This window comes from Gymnogyps californianus, chromosome 8 (assembly GCF_018139145.2).
Source record: "Gymnogyps californianus isolate 813 chromosome 8, ASM1813914v2, whole genome shotgun sequence".
Classification (NCBI taxonomy): Eukaryota; Metazoa; Chordata; class Aves; order Accipitriformes; family Cathartidae; genus Gymnogyps; species Gymnogyps californianus.
Window position 1 is genome coordinate 29,508,408 of NC_059478.1, and position 11,649 is coordinate 29,520,056.

Consider the following 11,649-nt stretch of genomic DNA (forward strand, 5'->3'; position numbering starts at 1 on the left):
GGGGGAGGCTGGGGGGGAGTGGGCAGCTGTGAGGATTTCTCTCCCCGGCCGTCTGAGGGGGCGTTCAGCCGTTTCCCTCTCGGTCAGAGCAGCTCGGCTCCGCGCAGGTAGCCGGGGCCTCTGGGGCAGGAGTACCTCGGTCACACCGGGTCCCTAGAACCCTGGTTACTCGCCTGAACAAAATCAAGGGTTACTCCGGCGGGAGCAGGCAGCGAGGTGTGGGTTCCGGATTTATTTTCTCCTCCCAAATAAACCCTTTTGTCCCGCTGCTGTCAAGAGTTGCCCAGCTGGTTGGGAAGGTAAAACCGACGGCAAGCACTGGTGTGTGAAGGAGGGTTCGCCAAGGGGGACAGCGCGCCGACAAGTGCGCGGTGACACGTTTGGAGCCGCCGCCTCCCGTATTTGGCTTACCCGGCGTCGGTCCCTGCCCTGGGGCGTCGGTCCGTGCCCGTCCCCGGAGACTACAACTCCCAGGAGGCAACGCGCGCCGCGCGCACGCCTCCCCGCGCCCCCGCCCCCGCTGCTATGCAAATGTGACTCCGCGACGCCGCCAATCCGCGGGCGGGCTGGCGCCGTCACGTGGCGCGAAGCTTCCTTTCTCTGTGCGCCTCTCTTTCCTTCCTTGGCCGCCATCTTGTTCTCACCGCGTGTTGGGCTGCGGAGGATCCGCCGGACGCAGGTGAGACCTTCCCCGCGCCCGCCGGCACCGCTCCGCCGGCACGGCCCCCTCCGCCCTTCCCTTGCCGCCTCGCGGCGCGGGGCGGGCGGGGCGCCGCGGTAGCTCGGCCTCGTCCCGTCTCCCTCCGCCGCGCTGGGCCGTGGCGGGGCCGCGGGTGCCGGCCGTTCCGCGAGGAGAGGGCGGGGGAGCGAGGCCTTGCGCCGGGACGCGGTGTGGTGGGGTCTGCCTGCGTCGGTGGCCCGTGACTCTCCGCTGGGGCCGCGGTGCCCCGGCGGGTGAGGTTGCCCTGGCTCCCGAGGGACGGGGCCTTGATCTCTCCAGCTCCCCGTGCTTTGGGGGAGGCCAGTGAGCCGCTCTGCCGGCCTGAGTCCCTTCTCCCGTCTCCCCGGCGGAGTCTCTGTCCGTGTGGTGATCCTCCCGGCAGTGCTGGGGCCGCGCTGGGTCCCCGCTCGCCCGCGGGAGCCCCGTCTCCCCCTCCTCGTCGCTTCCCCGGCGCAATGCAAATGCACAGGGGGTTTCCCCTTCATTCAGAGGATCACTGATGGCTTATTGGGGTAGAGGAGCAAAATACCTTCCTTATATTGGAACACTTGAAGTGTTTTTCGACCCATTACAGATTTTCAGGTCTTCCAGCCTTTAAAGGTCCCACCTGACCCATTGGAGATGCCACTTGACTAACTTCGCAGTCATTGAATTGGATGAATAGCTGCTAGAAGTTCATATAGGAAATCTGTCAAGACGCGAACTTCACTGAGTTCGGAGCTGGCTTGTTAGTTAAAAGCATTGGAGATTCATTATTTGGAAATAGTATTCAAAGTAGTGTAGCGATGAGTCTCTCCCTGGGCTCTGTTAAAGGCGTTTTCCTAGAAGCGCTCGTGCTGTACGTGCTGATTTAGGTGTGTTCCGAGTCAGTAGTTCAGTCAAATGGTTCCAACAGTAAACTAACATACTTGGAAATTCACAGTTAGTACCGCAGACTGATGCAAAATGAAATATCCTGCTGATTTGCCTCATCATGGTACAGACACTTCAGCTAAACAGACTGCTGCTGGACCACTTTGTATTATTTAGGTGGTGTGGCTTTAAATTTATTGTGATTATGTGTATTTGTTTGATGCACTGTTTTGGCAAATTTTCTATAAGTTTAAAAACCCACTGCAATTTTAAGAGTACTTTTAAAATGGACTGTGAATTTTTTTTTTTTAATATTTTGATGGTTAACTTGTATTTGTATCTCATTCTTATTCTTTAGACGCAGCACGATGAACCAAGAAAAACTGGCCAAGCTTCAAGCACAGGTCCGAATAGGAGGAAAGGTAAGAAGCCATCAGGGATGTACTGTTTTCTGTCGTTTACGAGTTGAAGGAGAAACATCTCTGAAATGTGTTTTTCAAAATATAAGCTTTAGTTCATGGGAGGGGGAAAAGAAAAAAATACTTCAGGGCCTGAAAAATACAGTTTTTGTGTGATCTGAATTGTAGTGCTGCTGCCTGAAATGCAATTTTCTTTCAGTTCACAACTGTTGGATGAGTAGTTTCCAGTGTGTAAGCTTTCTTTTAATTCAGTGACTTTTTGTGACCTGTGAAAGCTCAAGCTAAGCTTACCTGTTGGTTGTTCCAGTTCTGCCTTTCTCTTCTCCCTGTTGGAGTTTTCCTTCCTTTGTGCCAGCTCCAGGGCTTATCTGACTCTGCACTGAGCTGTTTCTTTTCTCTGAGCCAGCAGGTAGCTAATATGACAAAAAAGCATATAGTTTGTTCAGTGTAGGTGTTCATCTCCTAACTATAGGCGGGGTTGTACAAAAGTTTGCAGAGTAGGAATTCCAAAATTGCTGTCTGTGGAACGCTTTAAAAATGTTAATTACTTGGTTACGAAAGTGTGACCTTTTTAAGTCACTGTATTTGTCCTTCACCTTGGAAAAAATAAAGTTCTTAGGGAAACTTTCTTATATATTGCTAAATAGTATTTCTGTAATTTAGCTTGTGGGAAGGGGAAATACTGCTGCTGTTCAGTGTCTTTTTTGGTCTTTTACACTTAAGAAAAACCTTAGACTTGAGACTGATGGTTAAGGCTGTAGGTGAAGGGAAGCAAGTTGAGAAGCATTTTTGACTATAGAGCTTTCTCATAGCTTAAAGATAGGTCGCTCAGAGTGCGATATGACTTTCAAAAATTAAAGTGTTGGGAGATTTTTGAGAATAACTGACTGTTGTCTTGATTTTTTTTTTTTTCCCAGGGAACAGCTCGCAGAAAGAAGAAGGTGGTGCACAGAACAGCTACAGCTGATGACAAAAAACTTCAGAGTTCCCTCAAAAAACTGGCAGTAAATAACATTGCTGGCATTGAAGAGGTATAGTGATAAAATAAGTGTTTGCTGTTTGAAATTAAATTCACTGTGTTGTTTTGGTGATTGGTTGGTTGGCTTTTTTTTTCTTTAAACAACAGTTTTCGCCTCAAAAACTGAGAGGTCTGGTTACTGATAGGTAAAGCTATTTGATTGTTGTCTCATTCACGTTAATGCATACATACCTAGAGAAACAAGGGAGAAGGTTCTACTGGCCAGATAGTGATAACAGACGCTAGTAAGCTGCTTGTCACATATGTGTCTTGCATTCATTGCAAAACAGAACTTCTCTTGATTCTTGACTTCATGAACTTGATAATCTGCTTTTAAAGAGAAGAGCACTAAACACACATGTACTGTGCAGGTACATCTAAAGCAAGGGTTGTGTGGTGCAGAATATAAAGCATAAAAATATCTGGAGTAAGAACTTGTAAGTCTGTATTATTAAAATTAAGCCCTTTTACTGCGTAAAAATTACCAGAATTGTTTGTGGTAGTCACAAGAGATGGCATTTCTTACAACACAGCAAAGATTCTACAGAACCAAGTTCCGTGTTAACATAAGTAGGAATATAAAGGTTTCAGATATTCCTTGAATATGTCTATTTAACATGTATAAAATATGAACTGAAACACTGACGTTTTCTGTAACACTGTAGAGAGTGACACACATATGTGGGAGGAGGAGGTGTTCCTTCATCATGAACTCAATATTACTGTAGTACTTGGTTAAAGAAGCATAATATTTAATCTATGATTAATTAATTTAAGCAGGATTGCAAGGTGCCTCCAGAGGTCCCTTAGTGCATACCTCTCTTCCAAAGGCAAATACAGATTCAGTGTAGAAGCCTGGTTTGCCTGTAAGTTTTCATACCTCTGCTACAGAAACAATTTAATTTCTCTGTTTACTTAAGCTTGATATGTATATGCTGAGCTATATGAACCCAGAGAAAGACACAGTTCTTGTTCTGTTTGTTCCCCCCCTCCCCCCCCCCCCCCCCCCCCCCCCCCCATGCATAAGATCTTTATTCAGACACAGTTATTAAGGATTTTAAATGTCTTGATGTGAAGGAAGATAATGCAATATGCTTCTGCCTTGATAGCTAGATACATAATTGCAGTATGTTGTTGTATTCAGGTGGACACAAGTTGACCTTGGTAAACTTCGTGTAGATAGAAGAGTTTGGAGAGACTAGCAAGTGAGTCAAACATTAGTAGCTCATCTGTATGGTTTGTAAAAGAGGCTTTTAAGTAAGAGGATGACCGTGCTTGAAGCCTTTAGCATTTCCCCATGTGTAAGGGACAGGACATCCTTTAGTTTTGCAGGAAAGCAACACACCTGGTTTTCCTGTTCAAAACATATTTTGAACTCTGCTGTGTGAAGAGTGATAACTTACATGTTTTTATATTTTAGATCTCTTCAGTTCCCAAATTTCTGTTTTCTCCCTGTAACTTCTACTAAAAACAATACTTATGAGTTTTGTGACATAAGTTTATTACTGCTGTTTGGTTCAATGGGTAGAACTCTTCCTTTTTTCAGACAAAATTATTTTCCACTTAACCATGGTTTAGCCATGCCCAGAAGAAAAACCTTCTTAACCTTCCATTCTGTCTCCCTTTAAGTTAAAAAACATGAAATAAACCCATACAAATATGCCAGTATAAACTTTGACAGTAGGAGCAAAGCAGGCTGCTATACTGGCTGTAAAACTTAATTATTGGCGATTCAGAAGACCAGGGAAGAGGAAGAGAGCTGGGTCACTGTATGATGTACTTAGTCTTAAAAGAGTCATCATGGAATTATTACAAAGGCATAGAAGCCTGTTCTAGTGCAGCTGGTACATAAACCTCCAGTTCTGTGTGTCTATGTGCAGGAAGCATCCTTGCCTTGGGCAGCTTCAGCAAGTAGGCCACGTTGTGAGTCTTGTTTCTTTGCCAGTTCTACTGCAGAAACAATAACGTTATCCTGATAGGTGACACAGATAGCTGTGAATGGTGATGTCTTAAACTGATGTGGCAAGGCTTTTCTGTTAGAGCTTTGTAAAGAGTTACCATAGAGCTGAAGGTTTTGGTTTGGGGTTTTTTTTCCTAGACGTTCCTGATATTAACTCATTTATGCCTGACAGTCTAATAACCTATGTATGTTTTTTGCCTTTGTTGAAAATATACATGAACTGTATGATAACATATAATCCTTGCATATTTATTACTTAGTATTTAGATAAGCATATTGAAGGAAGCATAGCTCTTAAATTCTGTGTTTTCATATAGTATGTATGAACCCATATTTTATCATTAACTCATATTTTACTTCCAGTTTAGGTGGTGTTAATTCCAGATGCTTTTGTCATGGTTATATTATTCCCTAGGAGGAGTACTAGTTTTGTAATTCTTTTATATTTTAATATTTTAAACCTCGATTTGAATTAATAATTTATCATGCTTGTTCAACAAGATGCTGCAACATTTTGGTAAATGTTATTAATATATTTAAACAGGTGAACATGATAAAAGATGATGGAACAGTTATTCACTTCAACAACCCCAAGGTTCAAGCTTCCCTCTCTGCTAACACTTTTGCAATTACTGGTCATGCAGAGGCTAAACCGATCACAGAAATGCTTCCAGGCATCTTAAGCCAGCTTGGTGCTGACAGCTTAACAAGTCTCAGGAAGTTAGCTGAACAATTCCCGAGACAAGGTAGGTCTTTTTGGAATCTTTCATTGCCGATTTAAAGAACATACGAAGTATTAAAAGTTTTAAGCCAAATTTAACAGCAGCGTGTGTGACTTAAAAGTACATCTGCTTTTGATCACTTTTTATTTATTTGCCATTGTTGTGGAAATATAGTGGTGGGGAGGGGAATATTATTTTCTTTTCCTTGTTGATTCAAGATTCTATAGAGGGAGGCCCTGATTTAAAAAAAAAAAAAAAATCTGCTAAGTCAGGCATGCTGTGACTCTAGGTGTACAACTGTGTATGACAAAATACTTAGGAAAGCAAGTTCATGTTTTTGCTTGGAAAAACTCAACAGGTTCTTTTTGTCAGGGAATCAATTCTGTTTTCTTTGTTCATACAAAACATGTTTCTATTGTGGATATAGAGGAAGAAACATGTTCCTTACCCTTTACTCTAATTCCATTTGGAATTAAACCAAGACCTAAAAATGAACTTGAAATCAAAGATTTGATTCAAAATAAAAAATAATGAAAGTTTTTAATGTGATTCTTTATTTTCTACTAATTTTAAAACCATGGGAGCATGGTGTGTGTGTGTATATATATGTGGTATAACTATTACTGTAATTTTACCGTTAAGAAATGGAGTCTGGGGACAATCCCTTTTAGAATAATACCCTTCTTGGGGAAGCACTGCAGCATGTTTTGTAGGGGTCTCAACTACTGTCCATAAGCAAGTTTGTAATTTAAGAATAGATGGAAATTTATAATGGCGTATGTTATGAAATTAGAACATGAGAGTACTTTAAAGAATGCAAGTAATCAGTCTGATATGAGTTTGTAAAAGCTTTCTTAGACTGCAGAACAGGTACATTTTTCATTACAAATAGCCGTATCAGAGTTCATGTTTCATGTTGTATGTTGCCAAAACCTAGTTCTTAATATCAAGCCCCAGTGAAGCTGGACATTCAAAAAACTTTGTTTTTCATATTTATGCTGTTTAGATTGTTATGGCCAAGACTGTAATTGGACACGTTGCAATTGTCTGTTGGAACTGGAAAATACATTAGCTGTTTTAACATTTTCAACAAATACTTATTCCTTCTAAATCAATAATTTTAATTTCTTCTATATTTCATGTTCAGAGTTTAATTGAAAGTAAAGAGTTTATTTTTCCTTATTCTTTACTAATATGTAAAATACCTGTCAAAATTTAGAAAGATGGATCGTCGTAAGCATATTTCTTTGATACAACCTCGGTACCAATAGATACTTGCTATGCTTTCTTTAGATAGTACAGGAGGTCAGACCAATGAGAAGAAATGCTTTCTTTTATTTTTTAAGTTCTTGCATTTCTCTAGATTACTTGTAGCGTGTTTCAACTTCCATGACGTACTGAAGACGAGGTTTGATGCAGGACCCTTGATAGGGAAATACTTTTTCTTACAGTTGTGGCCCCTTGGTAATTGAATCATATGATATCTTGGTCCCTGATTGGTACCACATTATTGTTGTATTGAAACACATGACTTCAGTTAGAAGATGTAGTCATGCTGGGTTTTTTCTGTATCATTTGATCTTTTGCTAGCTTTGCATTAATATCCCTAAGCATTTGAAAATGGCTGTGCTAATACTTTGGTGTAAGAATGTTCACAAGTAGACTTTTTGGTCATGCTGTTTCCTGTTGATACCCAGTCATTTGTGTGTTTGTCACTATCGGGGGTTGGAGAGATGCTTTGTTTCTTTACGTGTATGTTTTTTATTTTGTTGTGATTGTCCCTAATTCTGTATAATGAGAACTCAGCACCAAATTTCTTTTTATAGTGTTGGATAGTAAAGCACCAAAATCTGAAGATATTGATGAAGAAGATGATGATGTCCCAGGTAGGCACATACACACTTATATGTCCATTTAATGTATAAATATTTCAATTCATGAATTTAAATATTTAGCTCTTGATGTGATTATACTTCTCACTTACTAAGGGAGGCTTCATATACTGGGCAGCGTTAAAACATTGATGGCTTTGGATTCTAGCTTTTGAAAAAGGTTTACCTTGTGCGAATTGCTTAATTCTTAAGTGAAAATAGATTAAAATACTTTCAGGGAGGTTGAACAGGTGATCTAAATGTCCAAATAGGGGTTTAGGGCTGCAAAATGACATGATTGACATAGTCATCAGGTTGTCTTTAAATTGGGGGGGGGGCAGGGCATTTTTATTTCTGTAGTGGAAGAAACAAAGCTTATGTCAGTGTCTGAAAGTTTCTCAGTAAATAAATATTGTAAGTTCTTAGTTTGTCAGTAACTGTCCATCAATCACCACATTCTTCTATATCCATCAGTATGGTGTATTAGCTAAAACAACAAACTGGTGGACTCAGAGGTTCAATTCCTCATGCTCTGGCACTGGTTTATTTCTTTGTGACCTTGCATAAAAATTCAGTTCTCTAAAATTTTCTGTTTCCTGGAGTACAACAGTTAATGGGTGCCTAACTTCAGCCATTCTTTAAAGGATGCTGGTGGCTGAAGACTCAACTGCAGCTAGTAGAGCACCTGTGAAAATCAGATCTTAATCACTTCATGTTAGAACTTCCACTCTTCTGAGTATTCCTGCATTTCTAGTTCTTTGTGTATGTTCAAACAAACCATATTTTCTAAAGCCCTTTGAAATCTGCCCATAAAAAAAAGATGCACATAAGTATAGTTAAGAACTACTTAACCTTTCCTGTAATATATGCATTTTCATTAAACTTATGAAAGTAATGTTACTGGGCATTACTGTATTAAATATCTTCATCTCTTTCAGATCTCGTAGAAAACTTTGACGAAGCATCAAAGAATGAAGCTAACTAAAACATTAATAGTTCTGGAAGCTGGCATGGACTAGATTTAAGAAATCAGCTATGTGGTTCCAAAGTTTTAAAGAAACAGAGAACATCATCTGTTAATAGTTCAGTAATATAAATATTTTGTATTTTTATGATGCTGTTTGTTCAGCATTTTCTGTCAGTTGATTTTGCATTTTGCACTTACTCCCAGGATCTACTCTTTTGGTCAAAAAGAAATGTCAGTGCAGTTTGCGGGGTGTGTGCATGTGCGTGTGTGTATGTGTGGGTGTACATATAGTGGAGAACAAATTGGAGAACACTTATTTAACCTTTTCCCCTTTTCCTTTGGAAGTAGAAATAAAATGAATCTTCAGCATTGTTACTTTTGATTATCACCAAATAGTGCACAGAAGGTAGTTAAGATTAAAATTTTGTCCACATTTTGTGACCTGAAGGCATTATACCATTAAAACTTGGGTTTAATTTGCTGTTAACTATTGTACTTGCAGATGTGTTTCTCATCCCTGTTGAAGTGTACACATGATAATTATTATCAACCTTATGTTGATTCCAGATGATGCCGAAGACAAGCTGTTTTACCAGCTTGTTTGGTACAGTAACTTTCTAAAAAAGAAAACTTGGTGTCAGAAAACTGTGCTTTTTTTTTAACTTTTCTCAACTTTTTCTTTTTTCTTGTCTCTCTAACCTTTTGAGACAAGCTGATGTTTGACTCCTTCCATGTAGGCTTAGCAGTATGTTCTGTTGATTACGTAGAGTATTTCCCATGTCAAAAGCAAAACAAACATCTTGGTTCTCTACCATCAGGTCACTTCCTAAACTTGGAGGTCTAGTTGGTAACAGTCCAGTGCACCAGTTTTGCACAGTAACAGATTTTTGCTTGAAGAACTTCAAGCTGTTCTCTTGGCATGACTGCATTTACTAGCAGCTGATGATCCACCGTCATTCTTATGGCACTAGGAATTAAATGCACCATGTGAGCAATGTTTAAGGTGGGAGCAGAGAGTTGTTGACATTTTTGCCTTGCCTCGTGCTGGGCAGTTTGTGCAATGACTAGCTCTAAAGGGATCTTTTTTTTTTTGCCTGTAACTTACCTTTGCCTATAACCTACCTCTAGGTTTGGTGTCATCTATGTAGTAGCTTCTTAAAACCCACAAATGCTCCTCAGGCATAAGGAGGACATTGGGAGGTACTGTTGGTACAGTGCAGTATTTATGACCTTTCTTTAAAATGCTTAATGTGAACCTGTTTTCTCAGAGGCTCTTTCGAGGTTCTTGATGTAATGTACATTATGGTATAGTTAGATATCATTGTAACCTGTGTCAAGGGCAGCTGTGGCTTAAGAAAGCCGTGTTTTCCTCTACATCTGTCACTTAACTATGGCTTAATTGGAACATATCAGCTTTTTATGTAGGTTCATATGCTAGAGAACTGTAAAAAGTACAAGGTAAACAGTACATGAGTTCTGGTGACATCATCATAAAACCACAAAAGCAGAGCTGTAGTGGTTCGTCACCTGAACTCCTCCATTTATTTTATAGGCTTTGTTCAGTTTTTCCTGTTATATTTTATATACTACATGGATCTTACTACAAAATAAAATAACAGTACAAAAGAGGAAATGCTCCCTCTTGTGTGTTGTCTCCTCCTCCCACCAGCAGTAGCTGAGGAACGACAGGTGGATGCAGCAGCTGTTTCAAACAGCACTACATCCTTGCTGACAGTGACTGAGGAAGATACATGCAGGACTAGGGAGGATCCTGTTAGAGCTTTAGGATTTCACACTCCCATGTACCCACTCTCCTGTTCCCTGCAGTGTTGAATTAAACTTTGGTTTGTTGTACGGCTGATCTTAAGTCAGCTGCAGATGCATTTGTTCTGTTTATAAGGAAGAGATGTCTTCATTAATGTGTGCACAGGCACGCTGAATTGCCTCTTGCTGCCTCTGCAAGCTCAAAGAGCATGTGAAGGATACCAGGAAACGTATTTGCAGTGTTCTTCCATTTGCTTAAGGGGCATGAATGAAGAACGTTTCAAAGTAGCAACTGTACTGAGTTTATGTATGGGACATCCCCTCCCCCTAAATACTAATCAGATACTGAAAATTTGTGCTCATCGGTTTCTGATGTAGGAAGTAGTCAAAAGTAATTTTGTGAGAGATTAAGAGTAAGCATTGGAAACAACGATTCCTTAAGTTTATATAGTTGAACTTTCTGATTCCTACAAAATACTCATTTAATTTTTGCTCTTGGTCATGACAATTTACGTGTTAAACCCTCACTTTTTCCTATGTTTGACAACCAGTAAACTAACTAAATATGCTAGCTTATGTAGTTATATTATCTTCAGTTTTTTTCACTGTGTCTGGAAACAGTCAACCACTTATGATTTGCTGCTGGAAATACTAGAGCTTATCAATCATTAAACTGATTTTAATTAAAAGTAACCCATCAAGGCTGTTGTGGGAAAAGCTCTTTTTCGTTGTATTTATTCGTGGTATAACTCAAACAGTGTTTGTACATGCTGATAGAAATGCAAAGTTACTAAAAGTAGGTAGTTTTGGGGAGCATTGGTACAATAAAAACTCCCCACATGAAGGTGAACATTAAAATGTTCTTTGCTTGGCTTGAAGCATGATAACCACTGTACTTCTGAAGCTCTGGAGCTTACTTGCTCACTACTTAAACACTGTTGCCATATTAAAGATACTGGTAAAGATATTGACATATTAAAGAACTTGGCAGTGATTTGAAAATAGGAAGACAGAGCAGAAAGTAAGTGGAAACATCTCTTGGATTGTATGTGAAACAATTAAAGCTGAATCAGTGAAGACTAAAGAATTGAGAACTTGGCAAATGTGTAAGACAGCAAATGCTAGTCTTCCTGCCCTGACTGTTAGTGGATTTGTGTAGTTCCCTAGTTTATGGATGGGAAACCTGGGACTGGCTGGCTTCTCTCAGGTGGGAGAGCAAGTCTGTAAAAACCTGCAGCTGTGGTGCATTTGCTCTATAAAAAAAAAAAACAACTTGTGTATGATGAATGGCAGAGATTACAGTACAGTCAATGATGCTGGAGACTAGGTACTGAGTGCTGGTAAGGGATTTCTCG

The 11,649-nt window shown here is 40.3% G+C and overlaps 1 protein-coding gene across 1 annotated transcript; it reads left to right on the forward strand.

Moving 5' to 3' along the window:
• The first annotated feature begins 622 nt into the window (after positions 1–622).
• BTF3L4 (basic transcription factor 3 like 4) lies at positions 623–11,015 on the forward strand. The gene is made up of 6 exons (XM_050901188.1): positions 623–679; positions 1,932–1,995; positions 2,910–3,023; positions 5,515–5,716; positions 7,519–7,578; positions 8,502–11,015. Exons 2-6 carry the CDS (start codon positions 1,942–1,944, stop codon positions 8,546–8,548), a joined length of 477 nt encoding a protein of 158 aa, XP_050757145.1. The 5' UTR covers positions 623–679; positions 1,932–1,941; the 3' UTR covers positions 8,549–11,015.
• The last annotated feature ends 634 nt before the right edge of the window (positions 11,016–11,649 follow it).